At 44.1% G+C, this 26,209-nt stretch overlaps 1 protein-coding gene and 1 long non-coding RNA gene across 10 annotated transcripts in view; one reads left to right on the top strand and one right to left on the bottom strand.

Moving 5' to 3' along the window:
* Positions 1 to 1,120: 1,120 nt before the first annotated feature.
* Positions 1,121 to 2,703, top strand: LOC128330552 (uncharacterized). Its single transcript, XR_008310145.1, has 2 exons — positions 1,121 to 1,352; positions 1,552 to 2,703. It is a non-coding gene; the product is annotated as an uncharacterized LOC128330552 (long non-coding RNA).
* A 5,197-nt stretch (positions 2,704 to 7,900) lies between these two features.
* DIP2C (disco interacting protein 2 homolog C) overlaps positions 7,901 to 26,209 on the bottom strand; it is a 415,907-nt gene continuing 397,598 nt past the window's right edge. For 8 of the 9 annotated variants that reach the window (XM_053260637.1, XM_053260645.1, XM_053260640.1 and 5 more), the window contains 5 exons: positions 21,282 to 21,339; positions 18,973 to 19,047; positions 14,324 to 14,498; positions 13,049 to 13,172; positions 7,901 to 11,796 (listed from right to left, as the gene is read on the bottom strand). In XM_053260637.1, coding sequence (XP_053116612.1) covers positions 11,544 to 11,796; positions 13,049 to 13,172; positions 14,324 to 14,498; positions 18,973 to 19,047; positions 21,282 to 21,339 — 685 coding nt within the window. In that variant the 3' untranslated portion in view covers positions 7,901 to 11,543. The other variant, XM_053260642.1, reaches the window with a different exon arrangement.

Here is a 26,209-nt window from a genome sequence, read left to right as displayed (position 1 = left end):
CCCTGCCCTCACACACTCGCAGCGTCCTTCTGCTATGGATCTAGCTGCTTGGCTCCAGCCTGGGATAAGGCAAATCCTTTTCCTCTCTGTTCTCAGATTTTGAGCATCCAGGCACCTGTCAATAAGGAACTGGGTGGAAACCCACTGGTGGGTGCGGGCAGGATTTCAGCAGATACTGGCTGACATACCGAGCAGGGAGGCTGCTGTGCAGTAAGGAAGTTGCGGAGGAGTCCTCTGAGGCATATTTCCAGGGTGGAAATATGGTGGGGAAATATCTCCACTGTCCCCCAGCACTGTGGCTGACACCTACTATAGCAGAATTGCTCCATTTAAATAATAATAATAATAATTATTATTATTATTATTATTAATAATAATACACACAATACACCAGATATAACTGTAGTCAAGAAGAAAGAAAAGCAAGTCAAAATAATTGACATAGCAATACCAGGGGATAGCAGAATAGAAGAAAAAGAAATAGAAAAAATCACCAAATACAAAGATCTACAAATGGAAATTGAAAGGCTGTGGCAGAAAAAGACCAAAATAATCCCAGGGGTAATTGGCACCCTGGGTGCAGTTCCAAAAAACCTTGAAGAGCACCTCAACACCATAGGGGCCACAGAAATCACCATCAGCCAATTACAAAAAGCAGCTTTATTGGGAACAGCCTATATTCTGCCACAATATCTATAACAATTGACAATAAAATTCAGCCATCCCAGGTCCTTGGGAAGGACTCGATGTCTGGATAAAACAAACCAGTCAATAACACCTGTCTGACTGTGTTAATAAATAATAATACTTAATAATTTATCTGTTGAATCTGGGGCCCCTCCCAACAGAGCCTTTACAATCTTGGAAGGACACACAGAGTTTGCAATGTCTGTACAATGCTTAAAGCAGCAAGAACCCCCCGCCCCCTGCCGTTCACCAAAGCATTTGTTGCATTCTGCCATTCCAGATGTTCCCTGTGTTGGCTTCCCTGCTCGCCTTACATTCCTACCAATAGAAAACTCGTGAGTTTAATGGATTTAATTCCATCCCGTTTGCACAATTGCATCCGGCAAGCAAGGTAGGGTTAAGGGTGCAGTTGCTGCTTGTGACCACTGGAGGGCACTCCAGGGCTTACTAAACTGACCATCACGTGGTCTTTGGCCTAATACTGTCATTTCTCTTCAGAGCCAATTTGCACGTTACGTGCCCCTGTGGAGGCTGCCAAGAGCATCCTTGTGCGGTAGCAGCAGCTTTAAATGGGCTGTAATCTATCTGTGAGCTGCCTCTCCAGGGCCTTGCACCACCTGGGTGCAAGCTGAGAGAGTCTCCATGCCAGCACTACACATTCCTGGGTCAGTGGGGAGCAATGTGCTGAAGTTGTACACCTTAGAGTTGCCGTCCCTCCAGAAAGCCATTTTGAGTGCTCTTGATATTTGAATTAACAGGGGCAGCCGAGGGGCGTAGCTTGGAGGTGGTACAGTAGATGCAGAATAAACCGGCCTTGAACTATCTCCGGCCACAACTTGCAAACGTGTCTTTCTCCTTCTTTAGCACCTAGACACCTCAAGCCAGCGAAAAGAGATGGGCACTCGTTACAGAACCAATCCAGATGTTTACTGCCACCAGCTCACCCTTCTAACTGCGACGGCAAGGAGTTTACTTGGGAGAGCAGCAATGCCACGTCTTAAGCAGGAACATGCGGAAGATGGAATCATCTTGCATTTCCCCAGTAACAGAAAATGAGGGTCTCAGGACTGAGAGACTGAATTCCCCCTCCCCAATGAAACGGTCAGTCTCCTGCAGTCTTGGCAAGGTCTCTTGCACATCCCAGAATCACCAAGGTTTAGGCCCTGAGTCAGGCTCACAACTATTGGCCATCACTATAATCTCAGAGAGATTTTTGGCAATGACTACCCCGCTAGAGATGGAAAATAGATTTTAGCATGCTTGTACTTGCAGTGTTCAGAGTGTTATCAGCCTTGCTTTATCCCTACAAGAATCAGGGTCAAATGGCAGTCGGTTTTGCACCCAAGAAAGGGTTCGGTTGACGATGAACACATCGCTGTCCTCTCTCCATGGAGTAATCTTTGGAGGCAATTCCTACCAAACTTCATTCTTCTTGACAACATTGATTACATCTTATCATAGTTTTTGTGCATTAAAACTTTTAAAAGCTTTTAAAACACCATTGCAAATCTGGCTGCTGATGGTCAGGACAATAAAAGCATAGCAACACGCTGGAAGGAGTGCAATGCTATCACCTATTTTCTCTCTGTAGGTGTGTAGATCTTGTCAAAAATTACAATGTGCATTTGTCCCCCCCTCCACACACGCACACCCATTTCCATCCCTCCAGATGGTACTGACCACCCCAGTTGGTTCATGTACTAGTTTGCAGTGACAGATGTGAAAATCTTCTCTCAGTATGTGAAACTCCCTGCCACAGGAGATTGTTGGCCCCCTTATTGGCAATGTTCCATAACCAGCTGAAAAAAAAATATTTTAAATCTGGCATGCTTTTTAGGCCCCCCCCCACCCTTTGGCTGTTTTTGATTCATTACTTTTGTGCTGCTGTTGTAGTCTTGCATTTTAAAAATACTGTTTTTATAAGCCTTGTGTTATGTTAGTTGCCATGAACACTTCTAAATGGGGGGGCAAAGGTGAGCTGTAAAGTTTTTAAAAAATGAAAGTCTTCAATGCAAACTTCTGAATGTTCCTACTTATAAATGCAAAAAACAAACAAACTGGTGGGGGAAGCAATATCTGCCCCCAGCTCTTACTTGCTGGTTTAAAAACTGCAGGGTTTCCAAATGAGAATGGAGTTGATTCACACGATTGCCTGGCTTACCCTCCCTCATGGCCAGCCCTGGGGTCTGCTTAAGACCAGCCACATACTGCCCAGACTCCATCATTTGATTTGTGGAGTGCTGCTACTTACTCCTGCCAGGCAACTGTAGGCTCTGCCTCGACCTTATAAAGCCCTGCCCTCTAATTTACTAGGCAGTACCTCTGAGCTTCAATTCCCCATCCCTTGCCTCAGGGTCTGGCCCTTAGAAACACTTGCAATCCTACTTGAGACTGACAGGTTGCTTACCTGTAACTTTGGTTCTTCTAGTGCTCATCTGTGCTCTTACACGGTTGGGCTTTGTGTCTGCGCAGAGACCTCGTCTGAGTCTTTCCAAGCTAAAATTCTTCCCTCTGAAATGGACGGTAGCCCCACCCCCTACGATGTAGTAAGCATGCGTCCAGGCAGTCCTCCTCAGTCAATGAGTCCAGCACCCTAAGAGACTAAGGGGAGGATAGGTGGGTGTGTAAGAGCACAGATGACCACTAGAAGAACCAAAGTTACTGGTAAGCAACTTGTCCTTCTTCGACATGGTCTCTGTGCTCAACATGATTGGGTGCATAGCAAGTTGCACCCTGTGCAAATTGTGCCTGGAGGTGGGATGTCATAGGAACACAGGAAGCTGCCTCCTACCGAGTCAGACCCTTGGTCTATCTTGCTCAGTATTGTCTACACAGACTGGCAGTGGCTTCTCTAAGGGTGCAGGCAGGAATCTCTCACAGCCCTATCTTGGAGATGCCAGGGAGGGAACTTGGGACCTTCTGCTCTTCCCAGAGTGGCTCCATCCCCTGAGGGGAATATCTTACAGTGCTCACACTTCTAGTCTCCCTTCCATATTCAATCAGGGTGGACCCTGCTTAGCTAAGGGAACGTCATGCTTGCTACCACAAGACCAGCCCTCTCAAGTCATGTGAAGAGCGATCGTAAGACTGCAGTGCTAAAGGCTGCATCCCGACAGGAATGGATGTCCAAGGCATAATGCTTCATAACGGAGTGTGGTAATGCCGATATAGCAGCTTGGCAGATGACATCCAGGGGGATGGCTCTATCGAATGCAGCGGAGGCTCTGCGGTCTCCGCGTAGGCACAAGGCCAATTGTGTTGAGCACAGATACCACGTCAAAGAACGCCATCTCTCAGCATCAATGAGGTGTGCTTTTGCTGGAGTTTGCTTACTTGCAAATTCTCTTTGCACTTGTATTCTGGGTTCTAAAGGCTGACTTGTGCCCTGGAGTATCTTCCGACCAACGTCTGCTTCAGCAGAAGCAAATACATTAGCAGTAAGCATTCGTTTGACAGTGATGCTTGATGAAGGTATGGATGGTCATATCATGGCTCTGTACATAAGAACATAGGGACATAAGAACAGCCCTGCTGGATCAGGCCCAAGGCCCATCTAGTCCAGCATCCTCTTTCACACAGTGGCCCACCAGATGTCTCTAAGAAATCCATGGGCAAAAGATGAGGGCATGCCCTCAGCTCTTGCTGTTGCTCCTCTAAAACTGGTATTTAGAGACATCTTGCCTCTAAGGCTTGGAATTATATATTATATATACAGACACACCTCTGTTGTAATTTGTCCTCAAGCATTGTTGGAAGGGAGCCCCTCCGCGTTTATCTAGGTTGCATAACAACAGAGAAGAGCTCTGCTTTAACTTAGGGTTTCTCAAACTTGGGGCCCCAGATGTTGTTGGACTAGAACTCCCATCATCCCAGGCACTTGTGGCTGGGAGTTGAAGAACCCCTTCCTTAGCTTACTAGCACAGCTCAGTGCTGTCAAATGCAATTGGATGCCTTGTGTCAGCACACCTGACCCCACACAAAAGAGCTACCTAAGAGCGGAACTAGATGGCCTGTTAGACCTAGGGCTCCTACTGAATTCTACAGGCCAGTGTAGGGTCCCTTGCCCAGTAGGATTTAGGCACAATTGATCCATATTTCCCAGTAGCAGCAATGACGTAGCACAAAATGATGTAGAATGCAGGAAAACACAGCATGACGGCATCTTAGCATGGGTGAGTGTGCCCCTAAATGTTACAAATCTACTATTCAAGAATATTGACATTTGACAGATTTTACATGTTAGCCATGCAAATCGCAAATTAAATGCTGCTTTTAACATGACTTTCTTACCCCACAATTCAAATGCTTTGACCTTTGAACCAGTGTTCCCTCTAACAGGGATTCCCAGAAGTTGTTGACTTCAACACCCATAATCCCCAAGCAAAAGCCATTGCAGCTGGGGATTCTGGGAGTCAACAACATCTGGAAATCTGTTAAAGGGAACAGTTCTTTGAACCCTTCTGAAATCAAAGCTGTCAAGAGATGTCAAATAGGAAATGTCATAAGTTGTCACCTTCCTTATAGGTGCATGTTCTTTATCCAATTCTGTCAGATCCTACATACACCTGCATGTTGCCTATCAAAGTGTCTCATTAACAAATGCCATTACATGTCAAGGATCATACTGTTGAATATTAGTACTTTTACATGCCAGCCATATGAGAAATATATCAATTTAAAACTTAAAATAGTCATCTGCAGTCATTTGAAACAGGGCAGCTGCTAGTCAAGCAAAATACAGTCTGTCCACTGGTGCTGATTTTTCTTTGCATTGTGCAGCCAAAAAGTATATTGTGTTCTAGCGTATATATCCACAACAGGCAACGGGAAGGTCCAGCAGTGCCCGACACGAACAGAGTGCAAACCCTAACACTTCCCAGAATCCTCTGCAACTCATAGGTGTTTATGGTAGACCTGAAAATGGCTTTTGAACTTTCTACTTTCAAGGCACACTTTCCACATTGACTTACCAGATATCAGTACTATGAAATACTAAAAACATTTTTCAACTAGGACATAGTGAACGCTCAAGGTTGACTCAGCCTTCCATCCTTCCGAGGTCGGTAAAATGAGTACCCAGAATGTTGGGGGGCAATATGCTAAATCATTGTAAACCGCTTAGGGAGCTCTGGCTATAAAGCGGTATATAAATGTAAGTGCTATTGCTACTGCTATGAAATAAATCTGGTGTAAAATGTAAATATTAAAAAAAACCTGTGAATATCTACCCAGCCAAAGAATGAGTAAATAATATTTGCATTTGACTGGGAACATGCTAAGGACAAATTACTTCCAGCTCTCCTGACAAAAGGAAGGCGAATTTGACATGGGGCTCTTGGCAGCCGAAAAAGTGTCTCCTGTCCTCAGATTATTGGCTTGGCAATCCAATGATGCCTTCTCTGTCTGCAATGCCAAGGACTGACCATGAGGTCATACCTGAATGTAAAAGACACTGGAATGTAAAGGACAAGAGAAAAGCTCTGTGGGATCATCAGGCAAAAGGCCCATCTAGTCCAGCATCCTGCTTCACAGTGGCTAGCCAAGTGCATCTGGGAAGCCCACAAATTGGGGGTAAGGGTTGCCTCCCATTGGTGTTCCCTAGCATCAGGTGTTCAGGAGCAAGCCACCTCTCATCCCCATTGCAGTATACAGCTATCAAGGCTAATAGCCACTGATAACTCTATTCTCCGTGAATTTGTTGAATCCCTTTTTAAGCCCATCTAGATTGGTAGCCATCACTACATTACAGTCTGTGTAAACTGCCCCGAGCCATTTTTGGAAGGGCGGTATAGAAATTGAATAAATTATATAATATAATATTAATATAATATAAATACATCCAGCACCAACAAATCCCATAGTTGTGTGTCTGTCCTGAATCTCCCTGAATTCTCTTATGGGAGAAAGAAACGTCACTCTCTGCACTTGATCCACACTGTGCATAATTTTATATGCTATCATGCCCCCCCCCCCCGGCGCCCTTATCTGCCTTCTTTTTAAGCTAAAAAGGCTCCAACCTTGTAGGCTTTTCTGACGGGGAGGCCCTACAGAGCCTACCTTTGAGGAACATAGCCCTCCCCACATGGTGCAGGGCGTTTAAGCCTGTGTTGGCCTTCCTTTAGTCCACAGGAGCAACAAATTTGAGTGATACTACTACTACGAATATTATAAGCTGCTTTTCAGCAGAAGTTCACACTGCCTGTGAAAGCTACTTGCCCTTTCCTGGGATTGTCCCCTAAACAATTCTACTTGAAGCATCTAGCCAGGAAGAGAAATAAGAGCTTCATTGCTTTTCCAAACACAATTCAATGTGTTGATGTTACTCTAGTCGCAAACCAGATGAGGCTTCATTGGTTATCTCAAGGACCGCCTCCTCCCATACAAATCTGTCTGTTCTATTTGTCCAGGAAAATAAAATTCTGTCTACTGCTGTTTTATTGGTGGTTGTATTAGAGTTTATGAGTTTTAATGCCTTGATTGCCCTCTGCTGCTGTTTTAATGTTCTCCTTGGAGTTTTGATGCCTGCTGCCATTTTATTTTGGTACAGTTTGTTTTATTTCATGTTTCAGTAGTTTGGGAGCTTGTGGGGAGGGGGAAACTAATTGCAGTTTTTTAAAACTAGTTTTAAGCCACCTGAAAAAGTCTTTTTTATTAGGTAGGAGTAAAAATATAAGAAATGGTTAAATAAGAAATAAGGGAGACACATTTTACATGCAAGGTATACACTTACACAGGCACATAGGAAGCTGCTGTATACTGAGTCAGGCCCTTGGTCCATCTAGCTCAGTATTGTCTACACTGGCTGGCAGCCGCTTCTCCAAGGTTGCAGGCAGGAGTCTCTCTCAGCCCCATCTTGGAGATGCCAGGGAGTAAACCTGGGACCTCCTGCATGTGTGACCTCATCCCCTAAGGTGAATACCTTACAGCAGACAGTGCTCACATGTAGTCACCCATCCAAATGCAAACCAAAGCAAGCCCTACAAGACGGGCTCTCCACCCTTTGAACACAAGAACCACCACATTGGATTCTCTCCAGCCCCTTGCTGAGTGCTCACACAATGGCAAGTTCAGGTTTTCTTCAGCAGAATGTACAAAATGGCTCTAAGTTGACAAAAGCTGTTATCTTCCACAGAGGTGTGGACCCTGGGGGGAAAAAATCTCCTAAAAAAATAAAAACAAGGGGGAAAGCCCTTTGCTAATTAAGAAACTGATATTTTCAGAGCAACAAAAATAAAAGCTTTTATTTGTTCATTTGAATATAAAACAGGCGTTATCACAGATGTACAAAGCGTACTGGTGGTTTAACATACAAGAAGGTTGCCGTTCGTTTGCACATAAAAATTTTTGTTTGAAACTGTGATTGGCTGAGTTACATGAATTTCTCTAACCAGTCACCACACTCTATGAAATAACGCTGCTAACATTCAACTGATAAAAAGGGACCGTCTTCCCTTGGGTAAAGTGTCAAGCAGGATTAAATATATATAATAAACAAGCACCATGAGGAATCTGCTCCTGTTTGATTAGTTTCGTGTTTAAATGTTCATTGTGTACCCTCTTTCTTTCTTTTCTTTAGTGTGCATGTGCAAGGTTGATTACATGGTTTTGTCTGACTTCAAAAGCACAAGGTCACAAGACAAACATTTTATACATTCTCATGAATGGTTTATCTACAGTACAGTTTCTAATACAGAACAATCCTTCTTTATTGCTGAATCTGATGGTATGTGTGTTTCTTTCCTCTCAACTTGCACAACAAAACTAGGAATTTCAGTTCATCATTGTCTACTGTTCTAAGTTCAGTATTTAAAACAACCACAGATGACAGGTTGCAGAAGAGATCAGTTATTAACTGCGTCCTCTGACTGCATCGCAGCCTGCTGTCCCCTCCCCAGGAGTGGAAAGTTGACTTGGTGAAGGTTAAAAGTGAATGCTTTAACAAAATGACAGCTAAATTTGTGTTTTGCAGCACTGAGATCAGCAATAGCAAGGACATCACAAGTAGTTAGTTCATACACTGTAATTATGCTCATAATCGATCAACGGCTTGTCTGAACCTTACAGCAACTTGACATTTTAAAGAAAGGGGGAGAGATTTTATTTCAAGGGACCAAAACACACCTTTCAACAGAATGCTTCAGGATTGGTTTTCTTCGGAGCATGGATAGAAATATTCACAAGACAAAGAACTGTTGAAAAGGGGCAATTGAAAATTAAGAACAAGGAGTTTGCCATGGTGAAATGCTCTGTATTGTACATGCAGACTAAAAACCATCCCTCATCATTAAGAAATGGAGAAAAAAACCTGAGAAAACCCCCCAAATATTGGATCTTTAGAACCAAATGAAATCTGCAAAGGTAGACAAAAATATTTCCCTTATACAGGTTATATAAAAGATCTTGTAGCCTTTGTCCTGCAACCATCTTAGTCATGCATATTCGGCCATGAATGCCAGCAAGTGAACATTATTTTGCTCTGTTTTGTTTTTAAAAAGCATTCTTGGACTGCTGCTGTTCAGCTTCACCCTCAATCAGACACAGGTCAACCAGGTCACATTTTGGAATAAACCAAAATCTAAATTCCGTAAAGAAAAAAGATGAAAATGGAAGAACTAAAAACAGAAGATCTCATTTACCCAAAGGTGGTAGAAATTTTAAAAGGAAAAGGAAAAAAAAGGCAGCTGTGATCTATGTATTCCTGATCTTTCCCGATTGGCATATTTCCTTTGGAACTGAGGGACAAGATTATTTGCAACATCAATTTCAGTTCCTCCGTTTGGCATAGAGACATGTTAGCAGATGCACCAGATCGCACCAAATAGTTCAGAGGGGCTATTGGGCTACTCTCCAATAATTAATGTGTTATAAGAGAGGCTATTTAAAAACAACTTTCTAGAAAGTGTGAAGTGGCTGGATCAACTCTCCCTTGCCCAAACTAAAAACAGGGCAGAGAGTTAAACAGATACGGGGTTCCCAGTCTTGGCTTCCCAGATGATGGGTGTTGTAGTCGAACAATTTCTGGGATCCAAAGTTGGGAACCCTCAAATAGATGAATGATAATTCTTCTGCAAAATTACCACCGGGGGGGGGAGGGGAACAAAGCTCCAAACAACTTTTCAAGAAAGAACAACTAACAAAAGAACACCAACTTCTTTAAAAAGGTGAAAAATATATTGTGCAACAACATTATGCAGCTAAGGGGGGGGGGAACAGTGCTATTCTTCAACCCGCCTTTTCTAAAGTCTAAGAAGTGTCTGAAATACATGCCAGCACAAATATTTATTGTCACCTCCTTGGTAGTGCACTGTTAAAGTCTTTGGCCGCAAGAGCAGGATGTGGAGCAACTCCCAGGAGACACATGACAGCCTCTTCCACCAGCTGCCTACATGCCGTGAGGGTTACTGCTCTCTTGGGCAACGCCAGTTGTGCCCAACTGCAGCGGAGGCTTCCCCGTGGCTCCCTCCCAATCACTACTGCTCCTCCTGTTCTCCAGACCAGCCCTTGCCCGAGTGCACAGGGGGCAGCAGGGGTGGAGCCACAGCCATGGGATCTGGGTCAGAGAACGAGGCAGGATGCTGGCGTCTGAATGGACAGGAAGGTCGCAGCCGCCACTCAAGTGGTCTAGCTGAGCGCTGCAGCCAGGCTGGAAAAGCAATTGTGTGCTGGTGGGAGAAGGAAACGTCCTAGTAGCATTCTACGGGAAGCATTCTGCACCCTGTGCTCTGTGCAAGCAAGGTGCAGGATCGCGGCGTTTAAGAACCACGCACTGCTTCTCAGGCACCAAAACGGTTTCACTGGCTGGTTTCTGGAAGATACTTTTTAGATGGGGATACTTAGCAATCCAGGACTGCTTTTTCTTCAAAGTTTGTGAATAATGTTTGGTTATCTACAGTGGGGGAAGAGACACCATGCAAGTGATGAGGACTGCATCCTTTTAAAACTTTAAAATCTTTTTTTTTGTCATTAGTGAATTTATATTTCATATATATATATTTGATGTGATACTATCCACTCAAGATAATACAACCCCTTTTGTTTTTATATTAGCAAACATTACAAGAGCTTAATATTCTTGAATGTTTCTCTTTTATATTTCTAGAGAGATCAAAATAAATTAAAGGTTTTGTACATAATTACAGAAGTAGTTAACTTATTTTATCTTTTTAGTTTAGTACAAAGATATCTGCAAGTTCGTTGCCGAAATTACACCTTATTTATAAATTTCTTTTCATTCTAACACTAATAATCAAAGGCTTTTTTTCCACCTTTGTACTTTCAGCATTTCCAAGAGAGAAAGCTTTTAAAAACTCTTTAATTTGAGAAGGTGCTGTTCTGGGTATTTTCCTCGTACCTCAAGTAGTTTCCTAAGACAATGGGATAGAAAATGGCTTAAAATTAGTAATGGATCCATTTCGGAAAAGACTTTTATGGACATTTAAAAACAAGCGAATCAAAACAATTCAATCATATTATGAGCTGTTTAAAAATATCCACTTGGAGGGCAGATTAAAAAAAATTAGCTACTTCAGTTTAACATAAAATACAAAGCCATATTACTCAGAAAGCAGTATCATCCCAATAAGCAAAAAATAATTCTTTTAAAAAGGTCTAATCGTGGGCTTTTGAACAAACTGAAGGCAGTACCCCCAAAGTCCTTCTGTGCTAAAGTGTAGTGGTAAAAGAAACACATTTCACATTTTATGTCCTGCCAATGGTGAGCACTTTGAAAAGTCCTAATATAAACAGTTCCGTTCTGAAGAGCGTCACTTTCTTACCAGCACATTGTTAGTGGATGTCAAAAAAAAAAAAATTTATACACCTAGAATAAAGTCCATGGAAGCCTTAAAGATACCAGACTACATGTTGTAGGCCACGTAGATGGGATCTAGTTGGTCTGCCAAAAATCCATCTCGTAGGTGCATACGTTGTTTCTCTCCACGGGAGTTGATAGGGATTACACCCACGTCCACCACCACCACTACCCCTACAATCAGGTAATGTTCCTCCAGGACCACGTTGGTGACCAAAGGAACCAGGTCTAAGGCTTCTTGCTCCGATCCATCCAGCTCAACAACGACGACCAACAAGTTTGTCCAGGTAAACACAGCACTGAAATGCAAGGAGGAAACTTGTATCACTGTTAGGCATAGTGTGTTCCATTTCCATGCTAAACTATTTAAACTGTTTTTTAAAAAAATCTATCGCACAGAGCTTGCAGTTAAATTTGCTTTCCCAAGGATGCTTCCTCCTGGGACACCATCTAAGCCACTGGGATCTTTTGGAAGGAAGGAAGCTAGGAATACAAGTGAAGAAGAAAAGAGTGGAAACAATGAAAAAGAAAAAATGAAAAAAGATGAAGTGAAAAAGAAGATGACAAAATAAGCAGCAGATAAAACAGCAGTAGTGCATTAAAAGCATCAGTAAGAATTCATAAGTAACATAATTCTCAGTGCTATATGAGATTATTCTCAGCACTACATGAAAGCTGGGGCCAATCAGAGCAGACAATACTGGACTAGATGGACCAATGGTCTGGCTCAGTATATGGCAGGTCCATACATTCTATTAACAGCCTTTACTATACTGAAATAAAAGGGGCAGGCAATATATGAAGGAGCACTGTATGGTGGTCTAACCAGGGGTTCCCAACTTAGCATCCTCAGATGTTGGATTACAACTCCCATCATCCTCAGCCACAATGGCAATTTCTCTCTCCCCCCCGCCCCTCGGAAAGGTATCAGGGGCTCCAATATGCACACTTCCAAGTTGGGCTTCTAAGGCTGATGCTTATCGGTTTAAGCCATACCAGAGTGCTTCACTTTTTACATGACACGCAGACATATAACCAAAGTCACTCCTAAACTGTCCCCAGCCACCAGAATAAAATGCATGGATTGGCCTGTAATTTAGGCTCATGTAATTTAGGTTCATGAAGGCTGGGATATATGCCCCATTCACATGTTATGTTCAATGTACTTACTACATCCAGTGTATGCATGTACAGTTATTTCTGCATTATGTTTCATGCACGTCCAGTACTACATATCCTGTCTGTTCTCTGCATTTGAGGGGGCCTTTATTCAACTCCATTTAAAAAGCGAACGCATGTACACACATTCACACAAAAACAGCCATGTATAAGCTACCTGCACGTATGTATAACATAGTGTCTGAAGAGGGCTATACTCTTATTTATTTAGCATATGTGTATACCACCCCAAACCCACGTCTCTGGGTGGTTTACAATGTGAGGTGGGGTATCCAATGTGCTTTGTGAGGTGGGGTATCTAATCTTTTAAAATAAAAGCACAATGTTGGGTGCTTGCACACCTACGCAGAAGAGGCACGATGCCATACTCACCACTCTGTAATGCTCTTGTGTGCTCTAATTACGGACGTCTCAATATCGATGGGGTGATACCTCATTCCTCGCAACTCCATGGCTTCATCGAGTGCACCTACCACATAAAGTGCATCGTGTCGCTCTGATTTCAAGAGAGGGAAGACAAACCGGCAAAAAAAGGACATGAAGCATTAAGACCATTTACGTGAGCCAAGCACATCAGCACCACCCTGAAGTATGTGGCTTTGCCTTCATAGGCTAATCAAAAAGCATTTCTGACCTGAGTGACTGAGCAAGCGGTGAGAGAGTGAACAGGGAGGGGGCGAGCAAGTGAGCGAGCGGCAGGGAGGGGGTGAGTGAGAGAACGAGCAGTGGGGAGGGTGAGTGAGTGGGTGGGGAGGGGGTGAGTGAGCCGCGGGGAGGGGGCAAATGAGTGGCAGGGAGCAACAAATTCCTACCACACAGATGCTCTCTGCGGATTCAGCTAGTTTGTCTATATCCTCCTTAAATTTTGGCACCTAGAACTGGACACTGCATTCTTGATGAGGTCTGACTAGAGTGGAATAAAGTGCAACTTCTACTTCTTGTGACTTGGAATCAATGGTTCTGTTAAAGCGCACTGAAATTGTATTTGCCTTTTCTGCAGCTGCATCACGCTGCTAACTCATGTTCAACTTGTGATCAGTAACCATCTTGCAATTATTTTGACATGTACTACTGCAAAGCCAGGTATCCCCCATCTTATACCCATGCATTTTATTTTTATTTTTTGCCCAAGTTCAGAACTTTGCATTTGTCTCTGCTGAACTTAATTTTGTTCGCTTCAGCCCAATTTTCGATTCTGTCAATGTCATTAGGAATGCTATCTCTATCATCTGAGGTGCTAGCTATCCTTCCCATCTTTGTGTCATTTGCAAATCTGATGAGGATTCCCTAGACTCATTCATTTAAACCACTGATTTAAAATGTCGACACGTGCCAGACCCAGGACAGAGTCCTGCAGTGCCACATTAAAAACCTCCTTCTAGTTTGATGAGAAACCATGATTGAGAACTCTTGGCCCATCAAAGAGTGATGGGCTCAAACCAGTCGAAGAGGTTTGGGAGGCTTCTTGCCCAGGGATAGCTTGAGCCACTCCAATGGTGCTTCTTCCTCTCTCCATTCTGGTGATGCCCTAGCATTCCATTCCAGACAGTCAGACAGAACCCACTTCCTATTGAGGATATACTCTGTCATTTTATAAGATCTTAAAATTGCATCTGACATGTAAATTTTTAACAAAACAAACCTTACCCCCATTTGCATCTGTAAGTTCTGTTCTCCTTAGGAACCCCAAATAGCCAGTTCGTGCCCAGATAGTTTGTGTGTCTCCAAAACTGAGTCTTGAGTTAAAATGATCTGATTGCAAGGATTCATCGCCATAGATCGTGAAGTAACCACTGGCATTGTGAGCACTATGAACCCAGATCTAAGTAAAACAAACAAAGTTATGTTTTCACAGATATATCTGAACAAGATGAAGGTTTCTAGGTAAGACTTTGCTGCAGATGTTTTAATTTTTATCCGGCTTTCTGAAGGCCGGAAGCCTTATGAGATCATCGTGTGAGCATATCCACCCCCTCTAATAACTTTTGTGTTTACCAAGTTCACAGCACATAAGAGAGGACCCTAGGTTTTTGGGTTTTTTTTTTAAATGATTCACTATATTGGTTCGAGATGGTGTTCAAAGTATTGGCTCAAAGTACAGTGAGGGAAATAAGTATTTGATCCCCTGCTGATTTTGTCCGTTTGCCCTCTGACACAGAAATGACCAGGCTATAATTGGAATGGTAGGTTTATTGTAGCTGTGAGAGACAGAATAACAACAAACAAATCCTCAAAAGCCCAGTGCCCAAAAGTCAGCGATGGATTTGCATTGTAGTGAGGGAGTATTCGATCCCCTATCAACCAGCAAGATTTCAGGCTCCCAGGTGTCTTTTCACTATATGCAGGTAACGAGCTGAGATGAGGAACACCCTCTGTAAGGGAGTGCTCCTAATCCCAGCTTGTTACAGTACCTGTATAAAAGACACCTGTCCATAGAAGCAAGCAATCACTCAGCTTCCAAACTCACCACCATGCCCAAGACCAAAGACCTATCGAAGGATGTCAGGGTCAAGGTTGTAGACCTGCACAAGGCTGGACTGGGCTACAAGACTATCACCAAGCAGCTTGGTGAGAAGGTGACTACAGTTGGCACGATAACTCGCAAATGGAAGAAACACAAAATAACTGTCAATCTCCCTCGGTCTGGGGCTCCATGCAAGATCTCACCTCGTGGAGTTGCAATGATCATGAGAACGGTGACAAAGCAGCCCAGAACTACACGGGCGGAACTTGTCAATGATCTCAGGGCAGCTGGAACCATAGTCACCAAGAAAACAATTGGTAACACACTACGCCATGAAGGACTGAAATCTTGCAGTGCCCGCAAGGTCCCCCTGCTCAAGGCAGCACATGTACAGGCCCGTCTGCAGTTTGCCAATGCACATCTGAATGATCCAGAGGAGAACTGGGCGAAAGTGATGTGGTCAGATGAGACCAAAATCGAGCTCTTTGGCATCAACTCAACTCGCCGTGTGTGGAGGAGGAGGAATGCTGCCTATGAGCCCAAGAACACCATCCCCACCGTCAAACATGGAGGTGGACACATTATGCTTTGGGGTGTTTTTCTGCTAAGGGGACAGGACACCTTCACCGCATCGAAGGGACGATGGACGGGACCATGTACCGTCAGATCTTGGGTGAGCACCTCCTTCCCTCAGCCAGGGCATTGAGAATGGGTCATGGATGGGTATTCCAGCATGACAATGACCCAAAACACACAGCCAAGGCAACAAAGGAGTGGCTCAAGAAGAAGCACATGAAGGTCCTGGAGTGGCCCAGCCAGTCTCCAGACCTTAATCCCATAGAAAATCTGTGGAGGGAGCTGAAGGTTCGGGTTGCCAAACATCAGCCTCGAAACCTTTCTGACTTGGAGAGGATCTGCAAAGAGGAGTGGGACAACATCCCTCCTGGGTTGTGTGCAAACCTGGTGGCCAACTACAAGAAACGTCTGACCTCTGTGATTGCCAACAAGGGTTTTGCCACCAAGTACTGAGACATCTTTTGTGAAGGGATCGAATACTTATTTCCCTCACTACAATGTAAATCCATCACTGACTTTTGGGCACTGGGCTTTTGAGGGTTTGTTTGTTGTTATTCTTTCTCTCACAGCTACAATAAACCTACTATTCCAATTATAACTTGGTCATTTCTGTGTCAGAGGGCAAACGGACAAAATCAGCAGGGGATCAAATACTTATTTCCCTCACTGTCCCTCAAAAGGGCAACACCCTTTTGTAACCCGTGTGCTGACAGTCAGACACAAATCAAACTGACAGCACATGGGAGGTAGGGCTGTGCATAAACCATGTTTCGAGCACTTCTAGAGAAATGAGACCAGGAACTTTAAGAAAAAGGAGAGCAGGTCCTGACCTGCTCTCTGCTGCCCCATTCTGCTTCCTGCTGCTGGGGCAGTGCGCATCCATAGAAGCCCCAGCGCAGCGCCAGAACTCACACGCACGGGTGCCATTTGTGTGGTCGGCATGGTGCCGTTGACTATGCAAATGGTGCCCGTGCATGCACAGATGCCATGTGCATGGTGGCACCGTGCTGCGGCTTCTAGGGATGTGTGTTGCCCCAACAGGAAGCTACATGGGGCGGTGGAGGGCAGGTAAGGACCTGATCTCCTTTTTCTTAAAGTTCTCAGTGCTCGAACCACAGTTTGTGCACAGCCCTAACCAGAAGGGGTCCTAGGTAAGAGGCATCGTGTTAAAAAATGAAACAAAAACCAGACTCAATTTATCTACACAGAACTACTTGATTTTTACTGCCTTTCACCAAGAGGAATGATTGATTGACTGATTGACTGACTGATAAACCACCCTTCCAAAAATGGCTCAGGGCAGTTTACAATAAGTAGTTCTACCCATGGCTTCACTGCCAACCCATGGCACTTTCATGAATTTATCCTATTTGGGACCGAATCTCCACGATGTGGTTGTCACTGAAAAACCACACCACACCAGTTAGATGTAGAATGTGCAATGTGCAGAAAGCACCCATCACTTCAGATACTCCTCAGATCAGTCCCCGTTGCCCTGCTGAAAGAGCAGGCAGTACCAATGTTATCTGGGCAAACAATGTGATTTCTCTGAGGTCCATAGGAAGACACAGTTCTACGGCAGAATTTCACAGGAGGGTCACCAGGGTGGCCAAAATATTTTGCTGACTGAGGAGAAGGACTAGATGATCCCTTCCTCATCTGTGGTGGGTGGCCAGCATGCTCAGGTCCCGCTAACAAGGCAATGGTGATGACACATGAGGGTCCTCCATCTGTGTGATGAAGTTAGGCAGTGGCAAGCAGGGATGTTCCTACCTCAAGTTGGGCAGGGCTGGGGTTGCAGCAGAGGTGTGCCCCAGTGAGGCAAGGAGAGGGAAATAAACAGTGTGCTCCAGGGGGAAGAAGAAAGGTGGAGGCAGTGGATGGCAGGGTGGTACCCCTCTCTGCACCTGAAATGACCACCTTACCCTGCCTCATAGAAGGATCATCCAGAAGGAAATCATTTTATTTTAGTATTTATTTATTTTATTTATTATTTATTTAACATATTTTATACCGCCCAAAACTTATGTCTCTGGGCAGTTTTTAACAAAATAAAAACAGAAAGTAAAACATTAGTTAAAACAAAAACAAAAAGTTTTAAACATTACAACAATTTAAAATTTTTAAAACACTATTTTAAAACAGCATTAAAACCATTCAAACCATATTAGTTAAAAGCCTGGGTGAGCAGATGTGTCTTTATCTTTATACCACCCAAAACGAATGTCTCTGGGCAGTTTACGATAAAAACAGTACAAATTGAAACATTAAACCAATCTACAATTTCAAACAATGTTAACACTATTAAAAACTGTAAATCTACTTTACACTAAGATATGTTTTTAAGAACAAAAGAGCACCCTCCTGGATCAGGCCAAAAGGTCCGTATAGTCTAGCTGCATCCTGCTTCCCACAATGGCCAATGGGAGACCTCAAGGAAATCCACAAAGAGGCCATGAAAGAAATAGCCTTCTTCTGCCACTGCTCTCCAGAACCAGGTATTCACTGGTATACTGCCTCTGAACATGGAGGGTCCATCATGACCGATAGCCTTTGCTAGACCTATTTCCCATGCATTTGTCTTGATCTCTTTTAAATCTGTCCGTCAGTGGGCATCACCCTACTTGACAGCAATGAATTCCATACATTAATTATGCACTCTGTGAAAGTTATATTACTTTATATTATAGATATTATGTAGACAAAGAAAAAATAAAAAAGGCAAGAGGCTAGATGGGGTCATAGCTCAGTGGCTGAGCATCTGAGTTGCATGTCAAAGCCGCCAGGTTCACTCCCTGGCACCCCCAGGCAGGGCTGGGCGAGACTCCTGCTCGAAACCCCAGAGAGGCACGGCCAGGCAGGGTAGAGCTGGGCTGAACAACCCGGGCCCTCCTGCATATGTACGACTACAGCTCTAAGGCAGAAGAATGTGTCTGGCATAAGAATTAGTTGGTGGGGGTGGGTGGGCGGAGAATTTGAACGAAGAAGCCAGCGGACTTTATAAGAAAAATGCGGAAACAGTTTGTAACTTGTCTGCAATTAATTTCACACATTTACATAAAATCCTGTGGTTTGCACTTGCTACAGCAGGCTGCTTGTTACACACTTTTTATGGAAAGCAAAGGAAGGAAGGAAGGAAGGAAGGAAGGAAAGGAAGGAAGGAAGGAAGGAAGGAAGGAAGGAAGGAAGGAAGGAAGGAAGCTTTTAATCAACTCATGCAAGTCAGTTCTGACTTGAGGCTCAGTTCATGACTCACCTCTCCAAGATGAGAATCTCCCAGGGGTCCCTTTGTTTCTGGATTAGCAATAATGATACGAACTCCAGGGAGGATCTATTGAAAGACAACAATTACTCATATATGGTAAAGTCCCAGGTGAGGTATATGTAATTTTATATAACCGTAGAATAATCCTTCTTGTCCCCTAAAGCCATTCAAGAGACTTTTACAGAAGGCTTAAAAAAAGAAAGAGGTTGGCGTTATCTTGGAGGAAAAAAGGATAGTGGAGAGAGCTAAGCCTCATGAACTCACATCAGCCAGAAGAAACTCAAGCCTGGGTTACTTATAAGTAGCCTGCAAACATATTTAGATGGCCTCAAAGATAACAGCAAAACCCGCGAAAAAAATAAAATCCATCCATCCATTCATTCATTTATTTAGCAAGCCTGTTTTTTATTCAACATATTTTTATACCACCCAAAACACAAGTTTACAAAACAATACAAACAACCAATAAAAAGATTAACACATTTCAGCAATTTAAATTTAAAAAGTTAAAACTATTAAAACACAATTAAAACAATATCCAATTAAAAGCCTGGGTGAACTATGGATCCATAGACGGGTGATCCATGTATGCTGGATCATGTTTGCCAATTTGCTTCCTGCCAAGCCCATGGACTGTGCCTATCCAGAGGCCAGCTGCCACGCACAAAACAGACTGTCGGCACGTGTTACAGTTTAGTCTATCTACACAAAATGCTTTTGTAAGGATGCAACTACTCAAAAGACAGACAAAGACTCCGGCAGTTACATCTCATAATTGCAAAGTATTACCTCACTCTGATTTGGTTGCAAAAAACAAAAAAGCAATCTGAGTATAATTTTTTATAACCTACTCTGCCAACGCTTATTTCTATGGGCAGTCACATAACACATGGTTCACAGTGTAACCAAGGCTGGAAGCAGACAGTACTTTTACGGGTGCATTGAAACGAGCTATGATCAAATTGTAGTTGTGCTCATCTGTTGTTTTTGGTCAAACAGGTTTTCAAAACACTATAACCACCTACCAACCAAAAATGATAATGGGATGGAGCGTACATTCCTTGGGCAATTATGTTTCTGTCATGCCAACTTCAGTTCTCTTGAGAAACACCCTACCCCCCAGACCTTTAGTCTGTCCCCAGTCCAGGAATGTATGAGTAAGACGATAACTATATATTGTTGGAATATTGGGAACACTTTGAATGCATAAATACCTTTTAGTATGAGGAAGTTTATAGCAAGTATTATACTGAGAAAACTTTGTTTAATTGTTGGGGGGAGGACTGGTAGCATGACAAAAGGCCCATTCATACGTTATGTTCAACATCCGTACGAGGGCAAAGTGTACACAGGGACAGATCTGAACACAGGTACTGTCATTCATGTTGTGCTGAACACAGGTACAGAAGGACACTTCCTATCTGTACCATGCATATGAAGGGCCTGTATCCAGGTTCACTTTTAAAATGAACCCATGTACAGTCATTCACACAAAAACAGCTATGTCTGTACAGACATCTGTACACTCCGTACAGCATAATGTCTGAATTGAGCTAAAATATTCTAGGATGTGGAATATCATGGCATGGGCATCACACTCATCTGGAAGTATGGGGTGCAGAAGGGATACAGAATTGCACGGGTCCAACACACAGCTAAGCTAAGTGTAGGCGTGTTCATTAGGGATGTGCATGGAACCGGTTTGGCGCTACTTTTCTGGAGCGCCGAACCGGTTCCATCGACCAGCTTTCAAGCCGGTTCAGAGGGCAGCAGGGGTTGCTTTAAATGACTCCTACCAGGCAGCCCCACCTTGTCACTTCCCCCCTACCGGCACTCTCCCAAAAAGCACAGACGTGGGGCTGCAGCATTCCTCCTTGCAGCCCCATTCGGCGTCACCATGCAAATGGTAAGCATGTGTGCTGTGCGTGTATGTGCGTCAGTCATTTGCGTGGCGACACTGAATGGGGTTGCAAGGAGGAACACTGTAGCCCCACACTCATGCTTTTGGGGGGAGTGCTGGAGGGAAGAAAGTGGCAGGGCAGGGATGGACAGGTAGGAGTCACCCTCCCTGCCCCTTAAAGTAACACCCCCGCCCTCCCGGCAGTGCACGGAACCAGTTGCGCACCCATCCTGAATGCTCATATACAACCCTCAAGCTGTGCTACCAGAACTTTCTCTATAGTACTGCTGTTGTTTTTCCTTTTGGAGGGGAGATGAAGAAATCACTAAGCAAAATTAAAGTCTTGAAGTATCCATCCTTTAAAAGTATAATGAGAATGCCTTTACAAATAAATGCTTACCTTTCCTGATTCCATGAGGGGCAAACTATGAGGGGATCCTCTTTCTACCAAACGTACTCTGAAAGACACACAAATAAGACAACCACAGTCGAAGATTACATGACCACACACAATATCAACCACAACTGGATGTCGCCAAGTCAAGCCTGACTTGTTTTCTGCCGTCTCAAAGCAAGGGAGCCAGCACTCACTTCCCTGCTAGGCAGAAGACACATCATTCTGCCCCCATCGCCCCCAGAAGCCTTCAATAAATACAAATGTTCACCATTTAGTGTATTTCACCATTTAGTGCAATTCTGTGTCACTTTACCATTTTTAGTAATAGTCCAACTTATGGTAACCATTATAGTTTTAACCATTCTTAATTTTAATTCTAGCTTTTAAATCATTTTCAGCTATATTACTACTACTACTACTACTACTACTACTACTACTACTACTACTTAAATTCCCCTTCTACCTTTTCTGTGCATTTTATTATGGAAAAGTATGTTTAGCGGTTTTAGTTTTTTAGTAGCTGGTTTCTTTTTAGTAGTTTGTCTCTTTTAAAATTGTAATTATTTTAAATTCTAGCCTTTTCACAATAGCTATCATCATATTTGCAGTCACCTCTATCAACATGTAACTTTTCTCCAGTATTATCTTCATTTAATGTGTAATGTTATGCTGGTCTCTTCTGACCGTAATAAAGCTTGAACTGAAATACAAATGCTTTCTCCTAGCTCTCAATGCCGGGGAACAAGTTGAGACTTCAGAGGGGGGAGCACTGGGTGAGGGCGAGAGTGTAAATGAAGGGGCTGTTCTTGGGTCCTCAGGAAAGCACTGGGCCCTGGCGAAGCGAGGTGGTGTGTGCACTGAGGCAGCCAGGGCAGCGGAGGCTAGGGGCACACCCCAGAAGCGTGGGCGCCCTCCTCCTGCTGGAGCGTGCCTCTTCTTCCCTTACCAGGGCAGCGGTGGCCACCCCATGGCCACTGCTGCTCTTTGCTGCCCACCACCAATGTCCCGCACAGAGAAGCTGGGAGGTCCCTGTTCCGTTCCTCGGGACCTCCCTGCGGGGACCTCCCTGCTCCTCAGGGCCAGATATCAGTGGTAACGGTGAAAGCAGTAGCGGGTCATAGCAAGTGTGGTGGTTGCCAGAGAGCACCCGCAGTGGCAGGTAGGGGGAGAGTGTGTGTGTGGGGGGAGGGAAACTGGTGAGAGGCCCTTGGTGGCCCCACCCCCCTGGCCAGGCCATGTTCTTGGAACACATTTCAACACCGGCAGCTCTGCCCCCCGCCCCCGCTTTTAGTGGGTCTCTTAAACAGCTCCTACTTCAGATTTAACAAGGCTAGTGTGTGTGGTATGTGTGTGTGAGAGAGGAAACATGGCTGTGGATAGGCTTGAGTGGAAAATAATGCTCCTAAAGTGGAAGTAGAACGGAACTGAGTCGTTCTCTCCTTAGCTACTGCCATGCCTCCAACCAAGTACAGAGGTGCTCAGTTTCATTGCCACGGGGGGTTACTGGTCTGCTAGTTTATATTTACCAGCTCTGTCAAACCAGTAATTTCCCAGGTAATCAACAATATACAGAACATATTGTAAGCCTGTACAATCCCTTCCCCTTCTTTAAATATTTCTTCAGATAATACAATTAAAACTTGCTTTATTGGATTTTAATTATTATCTTTAACTTGTCTTTATAAAAGACATTATTAGGAATTTGTTAGCCACTTTGTGGCACTCACATTTACTTACTTGTAGGTGGCACTTTATAAATATTTATATCTCAGGTCCCCTTTAAAGAGGCAAAGTGGTTATCTTCACAACCACCTTGCAAGGTAGGTTAGGTTAATTACCAACATCTAACCAGTGAGCTTTATGGCAGAGTGGGGATTTGAACACTTCTTGAACCCTGGTCAAGAAGTCCACAATTGGATTCACAAGCACACACTGGCCACATCCAAAGCTGGTCCACTTTCACAGAACAACTGAATGGGAATGGAGATTATAATGGAATCCTCCTCTTGGACTCTTATACACTTTTGAAACCGATTAAAGAAAAAGAAAAAATGCGACTTGGTTTTAAAGAAGTGGTAATATTTCCAGAGGACTGATAGCTAAATCCTGTGATGGATACCTCTCCATAAAAGCAAGAGACCATCAGAAGGCGTTTTTTTATTGGGTCTCTTAAACAACTCCTACTTCAGGTTTAACAAGGAAAGTGAGACCCGCAGAGCACAACATTCCTGACTTCAGAAAAAACTCATAAAAAGGACATTCAGCCAAGCAATGAATCTGCTTCCTTATAGCATCGTATATATTACCGTAATAGAATACCACACTCAAGTAATCGACTGCCTCTTGGAATGGAAGCAAAATGGGACCGCCCAAAATTAAGGCAGTGGTTTCTACATTCAGGGGAGATCCCCTGTGTAAACAGAAGTTTGAAAATAAAAACAAAATAAAACAAAGCCCCACTGCTCTGTGCACCTCTAGGGCCATATGGAATGATGTGGACATGGAGCAGTTGAGGCATGGGATGCTGGAGTGCCTGTGGAGGGAAGGGAACACAGAAGATGATGAAAGGGAAGGGGGGGGCAGAAGTCTGCTCAGCACTCTATGGTAAGTATCCTATGGGAGATAGAGATTAAGGTTTGGGAGACGCATGCCCTGAGGTTAAAAGAAAAAAAACTTTGTTGCAGGGAAAAGGAAGTGGTGAGGGCAGAGGAGAACAGTGTTTTCCTTTCCCACTCTCCAGAAGACGCCTCCCCAGCACTACAAAGCAATAAAATGCTCTGCTTCAGGACTGGCAGTGGCAGCTAACCCCACACCTGATCATCTAGCTGGAGATAATGGGAGTTGTACACCTAATGGCATAGCAGGGAAAGAGGTTGGTGGTTCAAATCCCCAGTGGTATGTTTCCCAGACTAAACACCTACCTACACACGTAGACAAATGTGTTGGTACCCCTCCACGAAAAAAGAAGCACCCACAATTGTCTCTGAAATAACTTGAAACTGACAAAAGTAATTGGCACCCATCGTTGTTAACTCCGCATTTAACAAAAAACAGACTTTGCTTTAGAGTTTTGATGCAACAGAATATTTCAAATAATAATAACACAAATGAAAATGGCATGAACAAAAATGATGGGACCCTTAACCTAATATTTTGTTGCACAACCTGTAGAGGCAATCACTGCAAACAAGCGATTCCTGTAGCTCTCAATGAGACTTCTGCACCTGTCAACAGGTAGTTTGGCCCACTCTTCCTGAGCAATCTGCTCCAGACTGTTTCAGGTTTGAAGGGTGCCTTCTCCAGACTGCATAGATGTTCGATAGGATTCAAATCAGGACTCAGAGAATGCCCCTTCAGAATAGTCCCATGTTTTGTTCTTAGCCATTCTTGGGTGCTTTTATCTGTGTGTTTTGGGTCATTAGCCTGTTGGAGGATCCATGACCTGCAACTGAGACACAGCGTTCTGACACTGGGCAGTACATTTCGCTCCAGAATGTCTTGATAGTCTTGAGATTTCATTGTTCCCTGCACAGACTCAAGGCACCCCGTGCCAGACGCAGCAAAGCAGCCCCCCAACATAACTGAGTCTCCTCCATGTTTCACAGTAGGTATGGTGTTCTTTTCTTTGAAAGCTTCACTTTTTCGTCTGTGGACATAGAGCTGATGTGACTTGCCAAGAAGCTCCAGTTTTGCCTCATCTGTCCAAAGGACATTCTCCCAGAAGCATTGTGGCTTGTCAATATGCATTTTAGCAAATTCCAGTCTGGCTTTTTAATGTTTTTCTTTCGACAGTGGAGTCCTCCTGGGTCTTCTTCCATTGACCCCATTGTCACTCAAAAAGCGACGGATGGTGCGATCATACTCTGATGGACCTTGACCTTGGAGTTCAGCTTGTATCTCTTTGGAAGTTGTCCTTGGCTTTTTGTCTACCATTCTCACTATCCTTCTGCCCATTCTGGGGTCGATTTTCTGCTTGTCCAGGGAGGTTGGCTACAGCCCCATGGACTTTGAACTTCTTAATAATATTTGCAACTGTTGTCACAGGAACATCAAACTGCTTGGAGATGGTCTTATAGCCTTTGCCTTTAATATGCTTGTCTATAATTTTCTTTCTGATCTTTCCCCTTTGCTTTCTCTGGTCCATGTTCATTGTGGGACACGCGATGATACCAAACAGCAGAGTGACTACATTTCAATAGGCTGAATGACTGATTGCATGATTGGAGACCTGTGTGATACTAATTAAAGAAAACAGCTAATTTGAAACATACTCTAATCCAATTATTTATTGGGGCTATTCTCACAATCAGCAAAAATCGGGCTAGGAGAGCCTAGCCCCATTTTTGCTGATTGTATAAACCACTGGGCTCGCAGGCGAGCCTGGTGGCTTACAAGCAGCTAGCCCGCTTTTGTAGCCCTCCGCTTAGCTCGGGTTTGTGGAGCGAGCACTCCACAAACCTGGGCTTCCCGGTCGTGAGTAGCTGCGGCGTGGCTCTGCGGCTCCTCGCGAGGAGACCCCGGAGGGGAGGCGAAAAGCCGCCTCCCAGCTCCGGGGGTCTCGCCAGCATGCCCTGTACGCTCACGCAGGGCATGCTGGAGCTTCCGGGGGCCAATCGGCCCCCGCTCCCCCCAGCCCCTGCTGGCTCCATCATGGAGCCGGCAATTGTGTGAGCAGCTGATCCAGCCGCCCAGGGCTCCCTCCCTGCTCGTGTGCGGGGAGAGCGGGCTGCCCGTGCACTCACAAAAACTGGGTCTCACTGATCGTGAGATCCGGCTCATCATCTTTTCTAGGGGTACCAACAAATATGTCCAGGCCACTTTAGAATATCTTTGTAGAATAAGCAATACTTTATCTCTTTTCACACTTGCTTTGCTTTACTTGATGACATATCAAAGGCACGCAGGTATACATGGGACAATTGCTTTTCATT

The sequence above is a fragment of the Hemicordylus capensis genome, chromosome 6 (assembly GCF_027244095.1).
Source record: "Hemicordylus capensis ecotype Gifberg chromosome 6, rHemCap1.1.pri, whole genome shotgun sequence".
Taxonomy (NCBI): domain Eukaryota; kingdom Metazoa; phylum Chordata; class Lepidosauria; order Squamata; family Cordylidae; genus Hemicordylus; species Hemicordylus capensis.
Note: the sequence above shows the minus strand (reverse complement) of the source record. Positions and strands in the feature narration are given on the sequence as shown.